At 40.7% G+C, this 25,085-nt stretch overlaps 1 protein-coding gene and 1 long non-coding RNA gene across 4 annotated transcripts in view; one reads left to right on the top strand and one right to left on the bottom strand.

The window, feature by feature from the left end:
- Positions 1-25,085, bottom strand: part of AKAP13 (A-kinase anchoring protein 13) — a 72,767-nt gene that overhangs the window by 16,807 nt on the left and 30,875 nt on the right. For 2 of the 3 annotated variants that reach the window (XM_027644212.1, XM_027644213.1), the window contains 12 exons: positions 17,242-17,284; positions 15,966-16,071; positions 10,568-10,739; positions 7,402-7,469; positions 6,845-6,911; positions 5,573-5,711; positions 4,471-4,586; positions 3,768-3,914; positions 2,883-3,133; positions 2,152-2,277; positions 1,929-2,046; positions 1,152-1,400 (listed from right to left, as the gene is read on the bottom strand). In XM_027644212.1, coding sequence (XP_027500013.1) covers positions 1,152-1,400; positions 1,929-2,046; positions 2,152-2,277; positions 2,883-3,133; positions 3,768-3,914; positions 4,471-4,586; positions 5,573-5,711; positions 6,845-6,911; positions 7,402-7,469; positions 10,568-10,739; positions 15,966-16,071; positions 17,242-17,284 — 1,602 coding nt within the window. The remainder of the gene's footprint in view (positions 1-1,151; positions 1,401-1,928; positions 2,047-2,151; positions 2,278-2,882; positions 3,134-3,767; positions 3,915-4,470; positions 4,587-5,572; positions 5,712-6,844; positions 6,912-7,401; positions 7,470-10,567; positions 10,740-15,965; positions 16,072-17,241; positions 17,285-25,085) is intronic. The other variant, XM_027644214.1, reaches the window with a different exon arrangement.
- LOC113947552 lies at positions 3,817-10,574 on the top strand. The gene is made up of 4 exons (XR_003527795.1): positions 3,817-3,928; positions 5,822-5,925; positions 7,118-7,224; positions 9,619-10,574. It is a non-coding gene; the product is annotated as an uncharacterized LOC113947552 (long non-coding RNA).

The following is a 25,085-nucleotide window of genomic DNA, read 5'->3' as shown; positions in this document are numbered from 1 at the left end:
AACTCTTGTCGACTCCGAGGGGAGCCGACAGAGCCTGTGTGAGACACAGGACCTGGCTTTCTTTCATGGGAGAAGGAAGCACAACCTCAAGCCAACAGAGGATTTTAAATCAGTCTTTTCCCAGAGTGCACATACAGCTTTCCAAGTCTCCTAATGACATATCATAAAGTTGCACAGCAACTACCAAGTGTAGTGCCCCACCCAGACCCTTCGGTACAAAGAGTTTCTGTGTAATGTACTTGGGAAATCTTGTGACAGAGAGGAAGCAAACCAGAAAGTTAAATCATCCCATGGGTAAATCCTTCCATTCTGTTTTGGGAAGAGAGGATCCATTCCAGAGAAAAGAACCATGAAACTTTAAGCAAAGCTGCAAAATTAAATCCAAGCTCTGTGAGGTTTGCAAAAGGCAGCATTTGATTCCCTTTTTCTCTGTTCTGTGCACTTTGCAAGAGGGGAAATGCTAAAACACTCTAAGAAATGTTCTTCCTCTAATTCTCTGTGCTGCATTTCAAATCCTGCAAAACAGCCTGACTATAAGAACAAGCTGCTCTCCCTGTGTCTGCAGCTTGCCTGCAGGACCTGCTTTCCCTAGGAGTTTGCACTACAGACATGTTTATGCATCTCTATCACTAAGAAATGCAAATGGAGCCAGTGCTTATCACAGGATTTCACAACAGCAGCATAACTTGCTTCATCAATCATCTAAAGGCAATAGTAGACTCGGGTGCCTAGAAATCATCTGTAAACTTCCTGTTTCCAAAACCTCGAAATAAATCATACCCTGTATGGAATTCCATGTTATCACTGCCTCCCTGCACAGCACAGCACTAGGCTCCCAGTCTCCGTTCATGCCCACAGACCGTAATTTAGTCAGCTAATGCTGGAAGGGGAGAAGGGAAACATAGCCTTCCTGCCAAGCCTGAGACACAGCCCTGTCTGCTCTTACTTCTGCCATGGTCCCAGCTGAAGGATTCCTTGGGAAAGTTAGTGTTTAATTCAGGGGAGAACTTCAGTGCACAGCACCTTAAAAAAAACTACTTCCACCTAACAAACAAAAGGCAATTCAAGAAAACACCCAACATGAGGCAGCTGCAAGGACAGCAGAGCCTCTCCTGAACAGTTTGCGTCAGCAGAAGGCAGGACAGTCTCACCTTTTAGCCTTCCAGCTGCACTTCTTAGTGAAACAGGCCCATCTCGGATGAGTTTCCGATGCCTCAAGTCCTCTCTTGCAAACATCTGGCCGCTCTTCATCCTCATGATGGACTTGCTGTCCGTCCGGTTGTAAATCTCACCAAGACGCATTTTCTTCTCATAATTGCTGACTTTGCTGTTGACTGCAGCAATCACATCTTTAACGAGGTTTAATGACTGAGTCAAGTCTTCATGTTCCACTTCATTTTCTTCAAAAAAGAAACAGAGAAACCTCGATTTCACTTCATCTTTGTGGAGTCTAACTTCCCAGTTTTACTTCCTTCCTCTTCTCCTTCTCAAATTCCAGCATTATAACTTTGTAATATTTAAATGAGAAAGGATGCATTTTTTCCCCTTAAGGAGAGTTTCACAAAACCTTTCACATGTATGTGGTTGAGGTTGGGGACTATTCCAATATACTTTGTATATGAGGGAGTATGGATGAAATACAGAAATTAATCACATATTTTAGCCATTACCACAAAAAAAGCAAGCTGGAAAACTTTGGAGTCTAAGCATGTTGCTCCATAATTAGCTACAGACAGACTTAACTAAATCAAGGTACCTGAACAACTAATCCTAAATGGAGATATGGAACTGAGTTATCTTGTTACAGCTGCACAAGACAACAATGACTGGATTACCTGGTAAGAGAATCTGCTTCAGCTGAAAAGGATCTAAAAAAATTTACACTGGATGAACAAATACACAGTTAGAATAAAGGAACTGGTCCCTACCTTTGGTGTACTGCAGTATCCTTTGTAAAAGGACAGGGTACTTTGTGATTCTCTGTGTTACCAACAGGATACATTCAGGAATCCCAAGACGCCTCACCAGGGAGCTGCTCATTTTTTTCTAAGGAATAAAGGTGAAAGTTTAATTTCTGTAGCAAAATGGTCACCATAGTGCAAGAAGGAGATGCTTTTTTCCGTTGACTATGGCTGTCCTACCAGATCCTACCTTGACAAATGCCTGAAACCGCTTGTCCTTGGAGTACAGATCTTTGAAGTAATTGACTGCCTCATTGTGATGCCCGCAGAATTTGCCGTAGGTTTTCTTCATTCGCTCGGCGCTGTCACCAGAGAACTGCAAGACATGAGACACAGAGCTCCAATCTGCACTGAGCTCCTGGTGTGATATCCCAGCAGTGCCTGCCAGCCTCTCAAAAGAATCCGATGAAACTAAATTAGTCCAAAGCATCCTTAATCAAGCAAGCAGATCTCTAGAAAGGAAAAGAGCTGATTTGGGGAATTTACTGGGTTCACACCTACAGCAGAATTTGGGATTCTACTCACAGGGCTTAACAGACAAAAAGAAGGCAGAAACCACGGATAAAGAAAAGTAAAATGACCCACCCAAAGTTAAACAGCAGGTCAGTAACGTAGCCAAGAGACACACTGAGCATATTTTGCTGTGAGCTCCTGCCTACACTCCAGGCTAAAGTCAGACTGTTTTGTGCCTGTCAGCAAATGCTTCTCTTTCCCACAAAATGAACTAAATTAATTTTCAACAGTGGACCTTCGTCTGAAAGCAAAAAGTGCCTAAAAAAAAGCAGAGGCAGAGATTCTTACATGTGGGAAGAGTAAAGGTGCCATCAGCTGCGATTATCTGACAGGCACAAACGGGAGGGAAGGAAAAGCGCCTGGTTTCCAGCTGTGTTCTCAGAACTGCAAGCATTTTCCAGCACTTACTTGACTCACTAGGATGTCACCTATCCTCTTGATAACAAAGTTCTTTTCACTTTTGTCTGCCAATGACTCCTTCTTCCTTTCCAGAATCCGCTGGAAAAAGTTACTGTGGATTTGCAGCAAGTTTTCCAGGCAGGGAAAGATCTTGTCAATGACTTGTTGATCATACTGCAGCTCCTTCAACATCGCTGCGCTGTACACATCATTCATGATCTTCAGGGTGCGGACGTGATGCATTTCTGTCTGCATTAGCTCTGTATAGGATGGGGACAAGGTCAAAACCAAGGTCACTGTGGAGTTCATGGGTTACAGCACAAGGAAAAGCTACCATGAGAAAGATCTTCCATAACTGGGCTTCTCTCTGGTTTCAGAAAATTTCATGTCAGCTATTGAAACATCAATCAATAGCTTCATGTATGAGAGAAAAAGTTTCACATGTGAGAGCGAGGCAGAGGAATCCCACAATAAAGAGCTTTGGACACTGAGGTCTGAACCTTCAGCCTGGGTATCTGCTCCTTCCTAACTCACTGGCAGCCTCACCATACTGCCCTTTTGCCATAGAGGATGGTTCCTGAACTTGTCAGGAGAAGACTTCCTAGCTACCTGCTCTGCTGTAACTGAGTTTAAATGTCATCAGCAGACAAACAACGAGAGGCAGTTTCTGGGAATTTTTTATGGCTTCTGGATATGGGAATTGCAAAAAAAAAAGCCTTCACAGAATACATTACATTTCTAAGAACTGCAAGAATGAAACTGTGGCTTCTAAGGAAACCAAGTCAATGTTTCCTGACCTAAAGTTCAGTGACCTAAAGTTTCCCAAATCCATGTGTGTGGGAACATCAAGAAGCTATCTAAAACGAGTGAAAAATGAAGATGCAGGTATCTCACCGTAAATGACATCTTGCCGTTTGACAACATCCTTGTTTTGCTGCTGTAGGAACTTGCTGTCCACTACTTGGCTCCAGGACTCTGCCTCCAGCTGCTTGGAATCTAATTCCAGTTCTCCCATGAGCTGTCCTTCATTCATGTCCGCTCCTTCACAAAGCAATGTAAGTGCCATTAAGATGTGAGTAACTTGTCCTGTTTGACATTCCTGTCTATTCATTTAGGTTTAGGCATTGTCTGTCACACCACAGACACCACACACATTCTCCTCTCCTGACACAAATGATCATACACCACGTAAGGACCAGGTTATGAAAAGCACTTCTAAAGATTATTTCTTAATTGCAAAGAACTAGTTGGCCATTTTCACACAGACCAAATTCTAGCTCAGATAATGTATTCTGAAGCTGCAATGCAACAACATCACAGATAAAAAAAACACAGTAGAAGAGGAAATGTTTTTCCCTGAGCTAAATTCCAAGTAACTCAACTGTAACTGAAACCTTCTAAATGTTTTCCCACAATTCAACAAGCTAAAGTAATTAATATGTGGGGCTTTGTTTATCATGCTGATATTCTAAGATTAAAATAAATTCACTTTAATTGTCCATTAGAAAGGAGGACACTTGCTAAAAATGGATTTTGTATTTCTGGAAAGCAGCACTGAGACCTTCCTTTTGCTATAAATGCCATGGTGATCTCTTACCTTCATCAACCAGTGACTCCATGGATTCATTCACCCGGCTGATTTTATGTAAGGAGTCTGTTGACTGCGACAGGAATTTCCAAGTGTGTATTAAGCTGTCATCGTTCCCAACTCTGCTGAAAAACAGAACGTACAATATTGTTTATGACATAAAAACCCCAGCCAAATGTACTTTCAAATAACCAGAAGAAATGCATTCTAAATACCAATTGGAAAAAAAAAGCCAGCATTGCACGATTACATACATTAGTTGTGTATGTATTAGTTGTGCTTTCATTAGTTGTTTTCTAACTACCCTCTGGGGCTCAAGAAGCTGTAAGAGGTACAGTTCTGAGTGCTGGTGCTGCTTCTATAAAGAATCACACCTGAGGTTTTGTGGTTTGGATAACTCCATTTCCACTACTTTCCATTTCAGTCACATCCCATCCTCACTGCCCTTGGTGCAAGCAGTGCAAGAAATGCAACACCAAAGGCTATATGAGAGTCCTTATCATTAGCTCTGAGAAAGATGAGAAAAATGGACTGAAAAAAATTTCACCATGACTAGCCAGGGCATTCAAACTGCCCAGAACATGCCAGTCCATGCTACTGCCTCATGTGTAGAACTGCTCAAAATGCAGGTAAGGTAGAAACCATAAACTAGATTTTCTTCTATGATTTTTTTTTTTTAATTAATTATGTATAATGCAGTCCAAACCCACCAGGCAGACTGCAGCTCTGTGCCTTCACCCCTACTGTCATGGACACAAAAGTTAATACAATACCTGAGCTGCAAATGTGTGCTTCCACGGTATCCAGCCCAAGGCAAGGGAATTTCCTCCTGGATCCCAGAGCATCTCTATGAAGTGGCCTTGAATCTAACCAGGCCAACTCAGACTCCTCTGAACTCATGCTATGACTAAACTAACCCAGACAATCTGATTGTGCAGAAGACACCTGATGGTATCATACATAACATGGGTATTTCTGGCTTTGTGAACCTCTTCTGTACTTTTAGCACAAATCATAGTCCATGAATCTATTTTCAGTGAGATCTGAACTTCGTTATGTTCGCAGTGTCAGGTAACACACGGGTGCTCAGGTGTCCAGGGAGAAACCTTACCCTGCAATGTTCTGTATCGAGACACTTTTAGAAAGTGCTGTAGGCTGCTGTGATGATCTCCTGTTGTTGAACATTGAGGTGACAGTGCTTTCGTCAGGAGCAAGGATTGCAGAGCGAGGGCGCTCCTTGGGCTGCGAGCCTGGAAGGGAAGGGTCAGAGAGGAGTGAGGCCGTGTAACCGCCTTAACTGCTGCTAACCGTGATGACTTAAAGGATCCAGGCACTAAAATTCACTTCCTTATTGTTCTAGAATCATCACCAGGGGATCTCAGCAGTTAAAACCAGCCACAGGAAGGAAAGAACATGGATCCCTGAGCAGAACTGACTGCACTGCACTATGCCTAAAATTCCTAGGTGGGATCTGCAAGTCCAGAAACATATACTTGGGAAACTGAATTTAATTTTATGTGATAAATAATCATATGTTTTCATCTACTCTGTTGCTTTGTCACTCCCCTGGGCCTATAAATATATGCATCTTGGTGCTTCCGGTCAGACTTTTTGAGACAGGTTTCTCTATCAGTATGTGCCACAGAGAAATGATAATCCCTATTTCATTATACTATCATTATAGATTACCTTTAACTAATCTTTCATATTAATTCCAGATTTTTCCTTCTTCAGATGCATTTCTGCTTTCTGGAGTGACATCTCTGATAAATACCACAGTGATTACAACTGTATCATGCAGTGTGGCTCCATATAGAGATCTCCAAGCTATCACTTAACAAAGCTTATCACTTAAGCTTATCAAATCATGGCACTATAAAACCCATTTGGGCTATTTCATGCCTATTCTATATCCTTGGTCACACTGCTCTGCAGTGCAGTGTGTATCACAGCAAAGTCAGGAAAAGTTTGTCAGCATTCCTCCTATTCAAAATAAAACTTTTTATTTTGACTACCTCAAAACCTAAGACTATTTAATTATAACAAAAATAAATGTATTTTGAATAAACACCCTCTCCACAGGCTGCATCTTCCAGATTTTGTGGACTTATCAGCCGTAGGCATTCAGCAAGCTACACTGGTCAAGTAGTTATTTTAAATCTGAGATGACTTTACGTCTGCTGAAAGCTACATGGACACTGCAGAAGCAGATGAACTCTGTACAACTTCAGTACAACTTCTGAAATCCCAAATATTGCTTACCACACGCAGAGGATGTTCTCATCCCTGCTTTGATAAACACTTATCTTTCATAATATCAAGTTAGCAGTTGTCAGAACAGTTAAGAACATCACCAAAGGAGAGGGAAAGGAAGTTTTCTTACTTTTGTTTCTCATGGTTACTGTGGGTAACGAAGAGGTATCATGTGCCTGCAGCATCCCTCTCTGTGGCTGAAAGAAAAATGAATTTCACTGTAATTTCTTCCTCCTTTCTCCCAGCAATTTGTTCCATATAATAAATTTAAAAAGTTATGTTTTTTTGAATCCTCTCAGAACAGATCAGTTTTTGGCTGTACATGTATTTTTAAACATATATATATATGTATATATTTATTTATTTATTTCCCCTATCACCATTGAAATGGGAAAAATAACAGATGGAGAAATAGGAAAATGAGAAAGTACTGATAGTACTGAAGAGAACTGAAAATCATACTTGTACAAACATTATTTATCTTGGAGAACCAGGTTCCTTGCATTTGAGGTAAGCGCAAGCTTTGTGTGTTCCTTATATAAACGACATATTTAATAGTTTTCACGTAGGGCACAGTGCCTGAAGTTCTTTCCAACAAGCTGGAAACTTTGTGACATATAATAGAAGATGTTATATATCTGCATAAACTTTTTTTGTTTATTCAGTAGAGTACATGAACTCTCTTACCTTCATTTTGACCTTTGCACAAGAAGCAAAACTCTCCTTACAGCCTTTGTGAACAATTGCATTGCAGTCTGTCAAAAGCAAAAAACCCAACCAATTAAACAAAACCGCAGAGAAAACAGGTCAGTTTTCACCATTTGTAATCTGAACTGTTAATTTACACAACTGAGAATTACAACTTTCAAGTATCATTGTGGTTTACACGAGTAGCTACAAATACTGAGAGACAGGCTCCTCTCCAGGATAATTAGCCTTTTGTTTGTTAATAAGATTTCCTCAAAGAATTTAACAGGAAATTCTGTTTAAAAATCAATGCAAGGTTGAGCTGCCAGGGGTCTTAACCAGTGGGTCTTAAATTAAAGAAAAAAAAAGGAAAGAAAAATGATGGCATTATTCCTCTGAAAGTAAGGTGGAAAGCTGAAGCAGGAGATGGAAACAGAAACCAATTGTAGGGCCAATATTTTCTCTGAGAACAGAAATACTGTTCTCATCAAAACATGGACTGTGAGATCCAAAAGAAAGGAAAATTCATTTACACAAACTCAGACATCACAGGCAAGATCTACAGCACAGAAACCCACAGGGTTTTACTAAAGGGTTACCAGAAGAAGTAACAGGACCATGTGTCAGGTGACCATGTCCGGGAGGTTGGGACTTCCTGCTGAAAACTGCACTGAAGATACCGTTTTGGTTGGAAACCACAGCACCCACCAGTCCAAAGACCATCATGCTTTAAACCCCAGCCTTTGCTGCTTACACGCCAGAGCAAAAGCTATGTGGCTTTTTGGAGTCTGCCCATGATCTCTGCCAGCAGATTTCTGGGAAAGGATGATTAAAAGTACTTTTTTTTTTTTTTTCATAATAATTGATAATAAGGTTTGAGGCTGTAACTCTTTCAGCAGATAAAAGATCACAACTCAAATGCTCTCAGATGAGATTCAGTAGCTTAGAGAAAATTATTTCCACTCATTCATGAAGACACTAACACTGAAAATGAATTGTACTTTACATGTAAGTTACACTGTAAGCGTAAAGTTCAGAATTATTTCTTGAAAAAAATAAGAAAGGAAAAAATTCCATGTCCAGAATGACAATATATGCTCACATTCCTAGTATTTTTTACATTTAGGCCTACTTAACAAAAGCCAGTACTTCTGATATTTTGATAGAGATAAGGGTAAGGCCATAGGGTGTTGCTATTCTGTCATTTCACAGTTTCCTGTGCAAGAAAGACAGAACAAAGAAACCTGCGTGTTCTTGCAGAAACCCACAAGCACTATCATTTTTTCAGATCGAGCAAGGAAGTGGGGCAGAACCTGCTTCTGGTGCAAGACAATTCAGAATCATTAAATTCACACTTCAAGCCTTGAAAGCCTGAAGGCAGCTCTTTAGTATGTACCATTTGGTAATACAACATCTGGATTTTTAAGATTGAAAAATCTGGTTTCAGGGACTTTATCTCACCTATTCAATTCTTCAGCAGGCAGGAAGTTCCTCCAACTCCTCAGTATCACTAGTATTAATAATTAAAACCCCCAAAAGCTTATTTTCTGCATTATTGATAGTAAAAAAAAAATAAAAAAGACCAGGCAGGAAGCTATTAAAAGTTAGGTTTTTTTGCTTGCCCATTTGTTTCACAGTATTCTCAGTCTTTTAGCATTGACTAGATGTTTCAGGAAACTGGGGGGACATCACTGAAAAGCTGAGACATTGATTTAAAATAATCCAGTGCTTTAAAAGGCATTTAGAAAGAGCAGTTATGCTCACTAGTTTGCAACAGCACAGGAATAACAGAGCCTCTGCTGCTGGTTATCCACAATTTCCAAAGCATCTGATGGTTGATTTTAAGATGCAACAGGAGGAAGGAGCACTCTCAGATGCGAGATTTCAGTCCGGGCCCTCATCAAACCTTCCTCATGGCATTCATTTCTTGTCTAATGCAGAACAGTTACAATAATTTTCCATCATATCTTGGAAATAAGGCAAGAACATCTATGCTAAAACATATGACATGGTTGAGTTATTTTAACTCATTAGAATATAGAGAAAATTAAATTGGGATATATTTGACTTTCTAAGTGGCTTCAGAAGCCAAAGAAAGTTGAGTGGGGAAAGGGAGAGAATGCATTTGAGAGCTTATAACTGTTGATGTTTTCCATTTCCCATCAGGCTGACACAGAGTGTGTTTCATGCAAACAACTTTGCTGAAATCTCTTCCAGGAAACTTGGAACTGCCATTCGGGATTCAGCTGGCTGCCCCTTCCCCTGCTCACATCTACCAGGAGGAACAGAGGACTCCAGCCTGGGAGCAGTTCCCAAAAATGCTTTGACTTATCTCTAGGCTAGTGGAGTAAAAAATTACTAATAGTGAGGAAAGAAGAGCCCTGAGTTGCAGTGGGAAAAATACATTTTTGTCTTCATATTCTATAGCTTTGGGCTGCTGCATAAACCAGGCAGCATTCTGGGCTCGACCACACAAACTCTGCTGACCTTATCGAGCTACAGGCATGAGAAACTGTGTGATAAGAAAAGAGAACAAAATCACCAATCTGGCAGAACCCCCCAGATGTGTTTCCCGTCCTGCCTGGACTGCAGTGCACGTACCTCACACACACACAAAGGTAGTTGCTGTTTGACCTGTGATGCAATTTCTTGTACAAAGGGAGAAGAGGGTGAGTATTTCCTTTTTGTACCATGTGGTTCTGACCAAGGGCTCACCAAAGCAGTTCAGAGAACTAAAGCAATACACTACAGATGGGTGGGACTTTTTTTTCCCCACTGGAAGTAAAAGCCATGATCCAAGCCAGCTGTCCCTGTCCTTTGTCCATCTTATCAAAGCAGCTCAGGCCCAAGCCCTAACATGCAGTTGAAATAAACAAAGTTCTCCAGCTGACTGACACAGCCCAACAAGGGGTAGAAAACCCTGTAGGATGCTGTGATGGCTGAGCTCAAGCTTGGAATGAGGTTGCAGGACACCTCCATGCAGCCACAACTCATTTCAGTCCAGTTTCCACAAGGCAACATGCTGCTGCTCCATGAATCACTATCTCCAAAGTCTCCCTCCCACCCTACATCCTTAAGTAAAACGAAAACAAGGCGTAAGGTTTGCATTTTCCACATCAGATTCAATGAAAAACAAAAGGAAGGGAGGGAACCTCCCCTGACTTACTTGCACAGTAGTACGAATCCTTATTGAAAGGCTTCATACAGTGGTAACAGGTTGCTTGGGCTACAACGGAGGTTGCAGTGAAGACATGTCCATTTGACAGCTTCTTATCTTTTTCCTTCTCCTTGGAATCTTTGTCCTTCTCTTTAGTCTTCTCTTTGTCTTTCTCCTTTTCCTGCAGAGAGAAAATGACCAAAAGCCTCGTTACTCTGCAGAGGTCTATTCTCTAGTTACAAATTCCTCAGTGTTTGCCTTTGGCACCACGACGATATCGACCAGTGCACACCTCAACAATGGTCATGTGTCTGCCCAGCTCCCCCTTACAAAAACCACCTTACAGCCCCCATGGATGTGGATTTACATACTACTGACTCACAGATGTCTCACCAGCAGATATGAAACTCAGTCTGTTCTGAAGGCAGCTACTTTCTTTCACCTCTGTTTTATATTTGTTGGTTTAATGATTTTTACCTCTTTTCTTCTTCTGGGCTCTCATCAGCCTCTTCGGTGCTTTCAATGAATTGTGTTAAATACAAACACCACACGCAGTGTGTGTCAAATTTTCAACACAGTTAATTTTTAAGGCCAACCTGTAAAGCTTGAGATTTGCAACAGCATTTTTAATGAAGAACACAAGCTCTTCCTCAGTGCCTGTACAGCCTCACTGCCAGAATATTTCCACCTCTGTTTTCCTTCCAACTAGCAACTTTTTCAATAGTTACATGCAACTCCAAGTAATCATGTGAAGCTTTTTGGGAAAATGGATCTTTTACAAACTCTTGACATATGGCACCACAGAAAGGCAGAGGAACAGCAGTAACACCATAAAAGATACTCTCATTTTCCACAAGCCACAGTTCAACCTCTGGGCTACTCAGATTTGGAAAGATGACAAGCACAGCCACCTTATCCAACTTTTAGCAGAATTTCTGCTTACTTTTCTATCGCTACCTTAGAAAATACTAAATACTAAAAATTTGAAACATTTTCCCCTGCAGCCTTTCATGGATTTGGAATTCTTCCAAACAATTTTTAAAGGAAACTCCACAGAAAAACTCCAAATTTGAATTACAGCGACTCCTTGTCTTTCTGTGTACCAACCTCTAACATGTTTACCATAAGATTCAGCTGCAGGTCTGTAACTGTTACTGTGGATTTCCTGGCATCTGAAAGAGAAGCTTAACCAGAAACTGGTAAAGGCTTCTGTGAGTTTATCTTTGCATTTTGTTATTTATATGCTGCTATGTGTCATCTGCCTAATATTGTCACAGCCTGAATATCAGAGAGCTGCAGAGCAGCCCATGTGAGCAACTGCCATGAAGTGGTTAAAAGAGGTATCAAGCTCTGCAGTCACCCGCAGGGAAACTGTTGAGCTCTTGATGACACACTCAAATAATGAGTAACTCAGCCTAAGGACTCTCTTCTCCCAACACTTCCCAGGCAAAATGCCCAGTGTCGGAGTCTCTCCCTGTAAAGTGTCATAAACAAAAAGTCTATTTACTGGCCCCAAACGCTATTTTGTTCTGCAAATAAGCAAAACTAGGAGCATTACCATATGGAACAATCCTGTCTGAAGCAGAAAACCTGCCAGGAAGAGTCTGTGTTGCATCTGTGTTGCATCATATCTCCGCCTCCTTTGAGCCATCAGCTTTTGGCTCACCACCCCACAGAAACCTCCACAGTCCCATCCTCCATCCACTGACCTGCCCACCTTAAACCATGTCCAGCATGGCAGGATTCAAGAAATTAAACTGCAGTTTAGGCCTTGGCTGATGGTATTAAGCTGATGCCTGGAGTTTTGCTCTATTGCCAAGTCTTGTGAAGCTCCAGGAGAAAAGATCACTCTAAGCTCAGGGCAAATCTTGTGACTCTCATGATGAAAGGAGATTTCCCATCCTGTACTTTAAACCTACCTGATGTCTACTGCAAAGCCCAGTAATTCTAAAGTCTGGAATAATACCCTGCCTTCATGAAAATTACTGTAAAAAACATTTTAATTAAAGCTGAACGACCCCAGAAAAAACAGGAAATGGGTGCACCACTTTCAAGGAGGAAACAGCACACTGTACACAGGCTGCCAGCCACTCCACTGAAGGACAAGGTCTCAAAACGAGATTTTTTTTTTTTCAGCTTTTTTCCTATGACAGTTACTGGAACTTTATTTTTAAAAAGGATTGTAAAAAAACAAGACCATTTCCCTGAGCTATTGGAGCTGCCAGCAAGATTTGAAGCCCGGCTCTGCGGCTGAACCAACGTGCAGGAACAGACACGACAGGTACCGCAGACCCGAAGGAACAGATCTGCAGCAGCCGATCCCTCCCCCAAAGAACCACGAAGCTCTTACCTCCCAGTGCTTAAGTCCTACCAGCTTCACTGTTATCTGAGGTACTTCTGCAAACCTATTCCATTTTATCGACATCCTTCCCCTGGGGGGCAGGAGCGCTGCTCCCCACCAGCACTAGCCCATCCTGACAGGCGGGAGCTGCCGGCAAGGCCAGCTGGGGGGATGGCAGGCACGGAGCAGTTGAGCAAAAGGGGGAGGGCGGGACGATTGCTGCTAACTTCCTTGAAGATGATTTTAGCTACTTTGCTGTTGCTTTCATCTTGCCCTACCCTAGCTTCCACTGCTAAAGAGAAGAAAAAAAAAATATACAGGGCAGAAAAGGATGTGATTAATCTTTCAGAAGTCACAAGTCACCACGAGACCACCCATTTAAAAGGTAAGAGGGTAGTAAATCAAACACTCTGTAATGTTTGGGATAGAAATAAAGCGAATTTTAACATACCTCAGTGTTGCTATGCAGTACTTCAGCAAACAAAGTGCTGCAGAAGATGCCCAAACAGAAAGGTTTTGTGTGTTTGCGCTCCTCCTGCTCTACACATCAGGAATATTCCCTGTCTCCTAATCCTTTCAGACACTTACAACTCCTACTATATACACTGAAACGCTGTTGGTGGTATAGCACTGCCTTATTACTGCACAAGGCAAGGAAAAGGAGAAATTACTCATGCTAATTGTCGTCATTTCTTAGAAACCCTCTACCAGAAGGGAAAAAAATGAAGTTTTTCTTTTTTTCCTGAATTGACAGAAATAGAGCACGTTTTAGACTTCACAAATGTGAATCAGGGCACGTTGCTAATGGCAAGAAATTCACTGCTAATCCCCGAATAACAGCAAATACATGCCAGACGTGGGTAAATTCACAGAGACTTCTATCAGTATCCCCTACAGTTAATGTTCCAAACACCTCTTTATTTTTAAGGGGTTTTTTACATAACTCTTTACACGATTTTCCAAAAGAGCTGTTGCCATTAGTAGGCTCAGGGGTGCTTTATTTTACAGTTCATCTTAGAAAACAGTGCAGGTTTGGAGATAAGTAAAACCTAGTTGGAAAGAAGCTGAAGCAAAGTGTCCCTCCCTCCTGACAGCCCAGACAGCAGCAGAAACCAGCTTCCTGTCAAACTTCCTCTTTTAAGGTTTGTTGTTTTTCTTTTTAATGCTTACCAGTTTTCCTCAGCCATAATGCTGCTGAGAAATCAGTGTTCCCAAGGATTTTTTGGGTAAAAAAAATCCTTAGGATTTTTAGGCTTGAGCCTAAAAATGTAAGGTATTTTTTTAGGCTGGAGCCCCCAAAAAGTATGTCACATGCAAACATTCCACCGTAAGCAGAGATGAAACTGTAATTTGAATGATATCTTGCTTTTTAATTAGTAAAAATATCTGAACTGATTATCAGCTGTAATTTCTGTAGTGTGTGTTATTGTGGGGATTTTGGAGCAATTCTTTATCAACACTTTCAGACGCAATCATGACATTAGTGAAATCAGCCTGCACTTACTTAACAAAAGGAGAGCAAATTCCTCAAAGCAATTCTGTTGTATTTTCTTATGTGTCCCAACCAGATCTCTTATCTTTCTCTCTAGTTCTTGCTTTAGAGATTATGCATCCGAAGTACAAGAACCAGTTAATGAATTTTCAGTCTTGTTCACAGTCTGTGCAAAATGCTCCTGAACTTCTCACTGGTGTTTGCAACAGAGGTTTCTATGTAATAAGATTTGGGGTTTGGCATTGTACTCTGCAGCAGGGAACAGCATTGTCTTAAAGCTGCTCAGCAGGAGCTCTGAGCCACTGGCACTCATGGCTTTGCATCTTTCAAGGCAGATCCCTAAAGAGGAACTGTGTGTAATTACACCTCTCAGGGGCCTTCCAACAGTATTTACCAACATATTAGCTACACATCACCTAATGATACAATACACACTGCCCACAGCAAGGTAAGGTGCTCTGAACTTCAGTCAGAAAAATAAAGACATGAGATTCAAGTAAAAAATATCCAACCAAGCCAAAAACATATATTAAACTTAAGGGGACAATCTAAGGCAACAACTGCACCTTTTTTGTGAAGTATCTAGAATTAACGTCATTATTTCTGTAACCAGTATGGTTCCCAGGAAATTCAGCTGTGCTGAGCTGCACTTATCTTTCACCAAATTAAATCCCAAGGTTTCAAGGATGGAAGAAAGGTGAAAATATAAATATTTGCCATCACCAAAGGTCACTGTTTGAGCAATGTCTCTTGCAGTGCACAGAAACTTTGTGGCAAAAGTAAAAATAAAATGAAAACCTACTACAGCCTTCGGCAGCCAGTCCTTTCTTACAGCTCCTGTCCTCATTTTATCAAAAACCTCTCGGGTTCTGTAAAAATTAAACTCATCAATCACTTCAAAGCCATAACTCATGCCAGAACATAATCTATTCTCTATAATAAATGAAGCTTCATTTTGTGGAGAAAAGAGTGAAAACAAAAGAATCAAAGAATTGTTGAATCTTCAAGGTTGGAAGAGATGTTCAAGATCATCCAGTCCAACCATCAACCCAGTACTACCACTGTAATCCCCTAAACTACATCACTCAGTGCCAAATCCACCTCCAACTTGGGCAATCTATCCCAACGCCTGACCACCCTAACAATGAAAATTTTTTTCTAATATCTAAGCTGAATCTCCCCTGACTCAGCTTAAGGCCATTTCCTCATATCCTTTGACTGCAGGTACGGTGCACTCGATCCCCATGTCCAGATCATCAATAAGGATGTTAAAAAGGACCGGCTCCAAAACTGAGCCCTGGGGAACACTACTAGTCACCAGCCACCAGTTGAGTTCCTAGAGTGTGTCCTAGGGCTCAGTTTTGGGGTGCTAAGATTTCCCATGTAGCTAGTCCCTGTTACAACACAGACAACCCTCTCCTCACAAAAGACAGAAAGGAAGTAAAAAATGTAAAGAACAGACAGTTGGGCAAAGACTTAAATACTACCCTATGGAAACACAGAACTGAAATACAGAATTCATCTCTGCTGCCTATGGGCATTTCATGGCTGCATAAATCACAAGAAGCACTTACTTTGCTCTTCTTGCTGCTGGACATTTTATTCCTGAGGTAGCTGAAGGTGCGACTGACTTTTGTTACACCTTTGCCAGCGGGGACACTGCTGCTCTCTTCAGATATGCTAGAATCAAAAAACAAAAAGGGTTGCTTTTATTTTTTTTTATTTCCCAAGGCATCTATTAAATGGATAGATTTTTTCTTTTTTAAAGGAAAAATGAATTTATTAGCCAATAGGGTCAAAGGTTGCTTTATGGTGTTGTACCAGAGAAGGAAAAGTGAAGACAAAATGCCAATCCAGTTGCTTTGAGTTAAATTTCAAGGAATACTCATATCAGTTTTTAAGCAGGCCTTGACATAGCACCCTCTACTGCTCCCCTGGTCAAATAACCAGAAACTACTGATACTTTAAAGAGCAATCTCCTTCCAGAGAAAGGCATCTAATGAACTCTGAAAAGGCAGTGAGTGCCTTTAACAGAAACCACACTGCCTGCAAAGCCTCCCCTGAGAAATGAGAATACCAGTACTAAGTAATAAGCAACAATGGTTATATGGATTAATTTAGGCATTTTTAGGATGCCAGTTATTTTTTGGCAGTCTTTACGTGCACAAGCTTATGACTTCAGCTACGGTGGAAGAATAAGGAAAATACTACTGTATTAAAGGACACAGTCTATCAATAGAAGTACAACACAAACCAAAAGCAGAACAACAGAAATATAAATTAAATCAAGGAGGAGAAAATAGCAGCAAGTAGAAGGGAAGAGCCTCCCAGTCGTGAAATAAAGCTGAAGCCATGAGAGCCACAGAGACCAGACACTCAGTTCCCTTGGTGCCACAAACATCCTTCCTCTGGGGAAGCACTTTTTTTAAAGACACCAGGAAAATTATCTCATCTGCACACCTTGCAAGGATGAAAAGTAACGTACGAAAACATGATTGTTTTGGTCTTTGTAACAGAGATACAGACTGAATTAGCCACAGGGAGCAAGAACTACTTTCAGTGTAAAATATAACTCGGGGTAAACTGATGTTGTGCGACAATAGATAATCTGAAGTTATTAGCTATGCATAAACACAAAGCCTTGTTAGAAATGAGGCCTAGAACAGACTTTCACATTCTACGACCTAAAATATTCTTCAGCCTTTAGACACACGAGACTGATGTTCACAAATCTGACAACTTCTCATTTCAGCTGGAGTGCACCGGTGCCAGGAAGGCTTTTTGGTGTCCAAAGCAGAGCCCAGTGCAGGAGCCCCATCAGAAGAGAGTGGTACCCCCAGAATACTGTACCTCTGAACTGAGGAGCCCGTGGAGCCGCCAAACGACTGCGTACCTGGAAAAGATTGGAGGGGTGGGGGGTGACATATTAGACTGCAAACTTAGCCCACTGATCTTACAAAACACAGTTTGCATATTTGGATGGTTCAAGAGGAAAGGGAAATGCTTTCCAGAAGTGAGTGTTTAGAATAGATTTCATGTGCTCGAGATAAAGCCTGTTCCCTGTATCCTTAGCTGCTCTCAAATTAGATGCTGAGGTGAAAGCCTGCTTAGTATTTTTATCAGTCTTCAGCTATTAAGCAAAGGCCGTGCAACTGTTAAACTTGCTGGTAAATCAGGCTGTCTGAATCAGAACTGCCAATTCAATGACAATAGGTATAAATGAGAATGATTCTGCTACAATGCCTTTATTTATACACCACTAGAAAGAATCCATTGTACAGCACATCCGGGTTTCATGCATAAAACTTTTCTGCTTGATAAAATTATAGTTCATTTTCCCATCAAAATCCTGAAGCACTTCATAAACAATAAGGGAAACAAGGGAAGCCTTATTCTGTTTTCCACAAAACATTACCAGCCTGGGGCTTCATCACAAAACACCGCTTGAGGAAAGGCTGAATTTCAACATGAAGCTGAAGCCTTGCCAATGGCACCAATTCTCTTTATACCACAAGAAACCTGCTTGCACAATGCATTTGGAGCAGATCTGGGAGCTGACACCATTTACCGGAACCATCGAAGAACACTGAAATGATCCAGGACACAGGGCTCTCTCTGGAGCAACGGGGCCTGCCAGGACTCCAAAACACCCTCATGCAAGCCCTGTTTGCAGCCCTTTCTGAAGTTCAAGAACCAGCATGCATGTCACCTTATTAGGCTTCTGCATATATACTGTAAGGAAAATAGTATTTTGGTTCAAATTCTGTTAACATATTAAGGGTGAAAGCAAAAGAGCTACTTGCCATCAAAGGCAAAGATGGTCCTTTATCCAAAAGCAGTAAGTGCATTAGGAAAAACTGTGCATACAATATTATGCTTTAAATATTGATTTTCTAACCACCCGTTCAAGTGCCAGCACAGACAGAAATATCATTTCTTCATATTGAGAAACTAAAATACAGGCATACCCCATTACCCAGTCCCTGCTTGGGGATCTATGTTAATGTTTTCCTTGCAAAATCTTTCACCTCATTAATGATCTATCCCAAATACATCAAAGTTAGTAATACTGTAACATATACAAAATGAAGTCTGCTATTTAATTTCCAATAGGGGATGTTATATTTTTATATATTATCCACTACCTAAGCACCTGCTAAGATCACACAAGTACTTTACAGACTCCCAAATCCCTGGCTAAAGCTCCAGTGATTCTGGTTCACATTTCAATTCTAGTTTGCTTTTAACCTGAGTTAGGTCTCCTTAGTATTTCCTTTTTTTAAAATCAATTAATCAGTTTGACTGGATTTAAGTATTTCACAAACCTTTTTGTTTCTTTGCAATTAACATAAGAAATATGAACAAATGCTGAACCAAGAGCTGTAATAATTTGATATTTGTGACTGGTTTTCAGCACCTGGAGAAAGTATGCTGCACAGGAACTTCAATTATCTATCATTTATCTTTTATTACATCAGTGTTTTATCATAAAAACGGGGGATTTTTGATTCTGGCAGCCAAAGTGAGTCCAGACAAAAATCAAGGTCTGTTTATTATTTTATATCTTAGGTTATAATATAACATCATATAATCAATGCTGCTGCAAGCTATAAAACCCATGAAGACAAGCACAGAAAAGCACACATTTTCTCATCTTCAGGTTTGGTTCTGAGGTATAAGAGGGGAAGGAAGGTTTATTTTCACAACTTTTTTTGTTTCCTGTCACAACCAGGATCAAAACTGAAATGCTAAAACCAACCTCACAACCCACAAAAAAAATTAAGGTGGTTTTTTTTTTTTTCCAAAAGCCAGAACTGCTATTTATGTCCAGTGAATCTGGGCTAGGAGTCAAATTTTGGCATATTTATGTGAACACCTTTTAAGCATCACCCACCAAAATTATTTCATATGGTAGCTGGACTTGAAATAATTTATCAAGATCTGTTATGCAGAAAGCAGTGACTGGATTAGGATGTTGCAAACCAGCTCCCTAATTCTGTAATTTAACTTTCATGAGTCAAGAAATACAAAAGCTCCATAATAATTGTCCAGCCACCTGAAATCCAACTCTTAAATATACCATATCATCACAAAAACTGCAACTAATCCTCCACACTCTAGACAAAAACAGGCATGGAGAGGTTGAGGAGCAGTAACTGAAATGCAAGTGCAATCTCAATGTTAACACATCTATCCTTTTATGAGAAATGAATCCTGAAAATGTGAAAAAATAAACTGATCTGGGAACACTACATGAAAAATGTCCACTGCCCACTCTCTTATGAATAGCTGTGGCTAAATCAACCTTTATATAAAGTCACCAAAAGCACCCTCAAATATGAGGGAATAAAACACATGAAAAGAGATCAACATTTTTGTTTGAGACAATATCTGATGTTATTTTAAATGATCATCATCAGCAGGAGCACTGTTGGAGAAGAGAAGGTAAATACCGGCTAACATAAATATCCCCTAAAATTGTCATACCCTAACTCCCCAAACACAAACAAACAAAAACAAAAAACCCAAACAAGTAAAAAAACCTAACAAACAAAAAAACTCCAAATCCACCAGAAAGTTTAGCTGAGGGTACTTTTTACTGTGGAGCATCACACTGATGCACAGTTGTATGTTTACAGTTCACTTTGTGGGGACTATGAATTTTGAGTTTTGTTCAAGGCAGAAAAGAAGAACAGAGCAAAGATGAAGGAGCTTAAATATGGAAGTCAGTAATACCACACCTGGGCACAGGACTTTCTTAAGGAAGGGACAAACCCACAGGGAAGACTAGGAACGGAAAGGAGGAGAACTTAGATACCTACAACATGGATGGTGTTTTAGATTGTGGTGTTGGAGATTGTTTTAAATTCAGGAAGCAACCAAAATGTGTTGGATGGGAAAGCAATTTCCCCCCATTCCAGTAGGGACACAAGGAATGTGTCTGGTTTATTTCAACAGTCTAATAAAACATGCTTAAGAAATAGGTAACATTTTTAATTATCTTTGATAAGCCTATTAAAAAAGCCAAGAGGAGTCTGAATTACTTTAATTCAATCTTCAGCCTCAGTTGGCCTTCTTTTAGTAACAGTTTGCAGGAGGAAAAAAAAGCTACCGGATCACTCTTGCCCATTTCCCACAAAACTACTCTGATAATAATATCAGGACCTAGATATGAACACATTGAGGATTTAAGGTGTTTGACTGCAATGTGTGCTTTTTGCTTAGGAGGGGAACTGTGAAGTTGCCACCAAGATTTTCAGAATTTAATAATCAGGGCTTCACTCCACTTCTCTTTCACTGAGCAATGTACTCTCTCTTACCCAGAGAGGGCAAGGATCTACCTCTGCTGCTAACTCCATGCCCTGCAACAAGCTCAAGGCAAGTTCTTTTAGTTTTAACAAAAAGGTAAAGATTATATTGCTGGTCAGAGTGGCAGGTGATATTTGCCACTTGGATACAGACCAAAACTAACTGGATGAGACATGATGGCGCTGATATACAAGATTCTTTGGATTATAATCCTTTTATTCTGCCATTAGCTAGTATTCAGATACAGGACTAAGATAATGCTGTTAGACATCACACAATGGAAAGGTTAGTTCAGTGTTTGCAAGGTGAAATTCCAAGGTCTAAAGCAGAAAACAAGATTTCCCTTTGTTTCCACCCATAATGGCTGCAACGCACAGAAAACGATTACTTACTATCCAACTCCTCCTCCTCCTCATCACTGGAAGAAGAGCCAATAGAAAAGAGAGTTTTAGACTTAGGAATGAGTGGAGAGATGCTGAAGGAGAAGGAGATTCGTCTCGATGGTCGAGTCCGGCCCTGGGCTGAGAAGTGGGTTAACAGCAGACATTAGAGCATGCTTGAAAATGCATTTAATAATAAAAAGGAGAGGAAAGCGGCCAAAGCAAACTAAAATGAAAGCAAAGGAAATGTCTGCAAAGCAGCTGGCTCCAGAAAAGGCACAAGAAACAAAGAATTGAGAACATGCAAACTCCAGAAGGTGCAGGTTTCAGAGGACGCAGGTCTCACTGCATGCATAGCTTGAGGTTCAAGGTTTTCCCTATTTTTGCTGATATTTTTTTTATAGGATCTCTTAATGAAAACTTATATGTAAACAGTTATTTTCCCAAACAGAATACCAACAGTAAAGCGGGCCTCTGGACAAGGGGCATCAGCTTCACCGAAAGAACTGCCAGGGAATCAAATTAGAACAACTCAAGATATTTGTCTGAAGGTGCCTTCTACAGTTAAATGACACAGGCAAAGCTGCCAGATATTAGCAAGGACAGTTTATCTGAAGTGCTGACATAATCTATCTGGGAAAGTTCTTGCCACTTCTATCTCTAAAAAAAAATCCCCAAATTTTGATAATGTTACACCCTTCAAAATTTCCAGCTTTTAAGAGGAGACACTTAAGCTTCCTCTCTTTTCTTCCAAAACAAAACAGAAAAAACAACCATGTCTTCTGCTGCCTTCTAAAACTCAGAGCCCTTGTTTTAAAGAAACTGCCTAAACATGAGAAAAGCTCCTCTGCACCCTCTTCTGTCCTTGTCTGAAAGATGCCTACCAAACACAGTGCCAAACTCAGCAATCAGTCTGTGACATCAAATCTCCCACAATTTATTTTTAAAAGCAAAACCTTGCATAGCAGCAGCTTTGCAACAATTCTTTGTAAGTACACTCTTCTCCAAAAAGAGATGCAGGAGCCAGACTGTCACTCTTCACTGAAAGTGGGATTCCGCAGGGCTGTATTTTGCAAACTTTTTCTTCATACCAGTGCAGGTGGAAACCTCTGAGCTGTGACCTGATTGCTGGATACCCATCACTGACATGGGGCATCAGTGTGTCCTTGGGAAACATGACTGGGACAGCGTTGGAGAAACTCTGCCCTTGAGACAGATCTGACCTAAGGGTCCTACTTAAGCATCTACATTAAACATCTTCAGTGCATATATTCAGTCACTTTTAAGTCATTCCACGGATAAATCAATTCACTTGCACAACAGGGAAAACAGGCTAAAGACTTTATCAGCATTAAACTTCCAAGAGACAGAAGAAGCAATTATTGCTCTCTTTGAATAAAACATGTCCTTTCAGCCACACACAATGAGAATTTTTTGCACTGCTGATACCATATGCCAATACTGAATTCAGAATATAAAAAAACTGTCCGAGGAATATCCAATGCAATGCAAGCAATGCAAAGCAAACTCCCCAGAAATTTTCCTTCAGCCATTAATCATAAATGCCAATGGTCCAGAGGCAATTTGACTAGAATGTGCACACTTTTCCAACATAAGCAGAACAACCCTAGAGGGACTCAATATAAGGCATTTAAATTGAAGAATTCTTAGCAAGACTGATGCATTAATTTTGTTTAGACTGCCTTTCAAAGGAGTTGTTCTAGTGTCCCAGACCTGAAGAACATGATTAGGCAACACTGCTTTTTCTTCTGTAGTCTACTGTCTATTTAGACTAAAAGTCAAGATGAACAATAATACTTCACTGTAAATTGAACCACCTTCTCCAGCACAATTCTACTTCCATTTCAGTGGTTTTATTTATAGCAATTTCTGGCTTTATAACAGTGCTCCACACTGGAAATTTGCTATTCCAAGGCCGAAAGCATTCTTCCAAGCACTCCAGCCAAGAGCTCTTGTGACCTCCTTCTATAAAATGCTGAAGGATTAACAGTTGTGAATGGCCACAACAGCTCTTGGAACATCTGAGAAATCAGATGGGAGTGTGGGATAGAAATACAGTCTTGGAAACTGCTCCTGCCTCAGCACATGTGACAATAAATGGTAAAAATAAGAGAAATTCCTCCATGTATTATTAATTTGGATTTAGTTTTTAAAGTTTTTGTGCAAAGCACGTTGCTTTCTTATTCAGACACAGTTGCAGGGATCAGATGTTTGGGTTTTTTTATTTTTTTAACACCTACCACAAAATTATGCAAAATTATTTCCATGAAATCAATTTTTACTCTTGTACAACTCTGAAGTGCTCTGCTGAAGTAACAGGAATGTCAAACCCCAGTGATACAAGAAGTTTATACACTGAGACCTTCTAAAAGGCACTAAAGCTACTTCACCTGTCATACGGTCACAATTCAAGCAACACTTTTCTTCTTTCAAAGTGACTGAGGAAGAATGAAGTAAAATCATAGAATCATAGACTGGTTTGAGTTGGAAGGGACCTTAAAGATCCAATCCCCCTGCCAAGGGTAGGGGCATCTTCCACTAGACTGGGTTGCTCAAAGCCCATCCAGCCTGGCTTTGAACACATCCAGAGATGTGGCATCCCTTCCCTGGGCGATTTACTGAAGTTTCTGAAGTCAAGAAAGAGTCAGGACTGGGATGAGAATCCATGATCTGAATTTTCAAAGTGATTATTCCTTTTGGATGCTTACATCAACCCCTCAAATGCATTGATTTTCAAAACCACGTTCCTATAAAAATGAGGCTCTTCTGAGAAATCACAAATTAATGACTGAGAAAATAAAGCTCACAGGAGTGTTTGTAATTTTTAAGCTCAGCATCCCAAACTCACAGATGTCTGCCTCAAAGCAGAAGATTAATCCTGCTATTTCTTCCACAGCCCCTCTGGAGAGCTTACTACATCTTCTCTTTTCCTTTTGTCTCCATGGGATCATGGTGCCCAGGCTGGCTCTAGAAGAAGATGGAATAATCAAACCTGCCTACCACCAGCTCTCAGGCCTCCATGGCATTTTTAACGTAGGTCATAGGACAGAGAGGAGCAGAAAGGCAGCAAGTTGTCCAGTTCCAAGATGGAGGCACAAATCCCCCACTGTCACAAACCCCCACCGTGGGCCTGAAGGAAAGTGTCCAGGGAGAGGGGGATGAACCTCAGCCGTCCAGGCTCCCTCAGCCACCAACAGTGCGTTTTTGGGGAGCAAACAGGGCTATTTATGGTGTCTGGTCAGCGGTTGGGTGCAATGCCAATAAATTGGTTGCTCCAAAAAACAACAATGAAGGCCTTCAGCCCAGGGAGGGAAGCGGGAAGGCAGGATCTGGCCTTGGGTGGGACAGAGCTGCCCATGTTTTGGTTACCGTTGCTGGGGGACACATCCGCTAGGCCACATTCTTATTAATCATGGAATAATCATGGTGAAGGATTTTAAAATTACTCCTACAAAGCATAATCCCTGTGAGCTTCCAGCAGCAAGCCTTCTCCACGAAAACACCTTTCTTAAAGCACCTTTGCCTTGTTCAGCTTTGCAAGGAAGAAGTACGTTAATAAAGAGGAAAGATCAGAGACCATCACTAATTGACAAGACGTGAGCTAAGATGTCAGTTTGGTTTCTGGCTGGGAATTAATAAAATGAAAACATGTGTAACTCAGCCCTTTCTAAGCACATCCAGCTGCAGCCTTCTGAATGACTTTTTCAGCTGAAAGAATCAATTCAGTCAAGTTGCAAAATTAAGTGCTTGTTATCACTTCAATTAAGCTAAACTGGAAAATTTCATAGAATCATCTTTTATTATTTTCTTCAGGAATGAGACTCAATAAATTACACCCAACTGCTCCAAAATATTTAACTCAAAATGAAGAGCAACAAACTACTCAAAGGAGACCAAAACATGGATTCTCAAGTTTCCATATATCAACTTTCAAAAATCTAGATGTAGGGAAATAAGATCTCACGTGGAATTTGCCTGACATCA

The sequence above is a fragment of the Corapipo altera genome, unplaced genomic scaffold (assembly GCF_003945725.1).
Source record: "Corapipo altera isolate COAL_440 unplaced genomic scaffold, ASM394572v1 50, whole genome shotgun sequence".
Classification (NCBI taxonomy): domain Eukaryota; kingdom Metazoa; phylum Chordata; class Aves; order Passeriformes; family Pipridae; genus Corapipo; species Corapipo altera.
The sequence above is the reverse complement of the archived record's forward strand: the minus strand, read 5'-3'. Positions and strand labels throughout refer to the sequence as shown.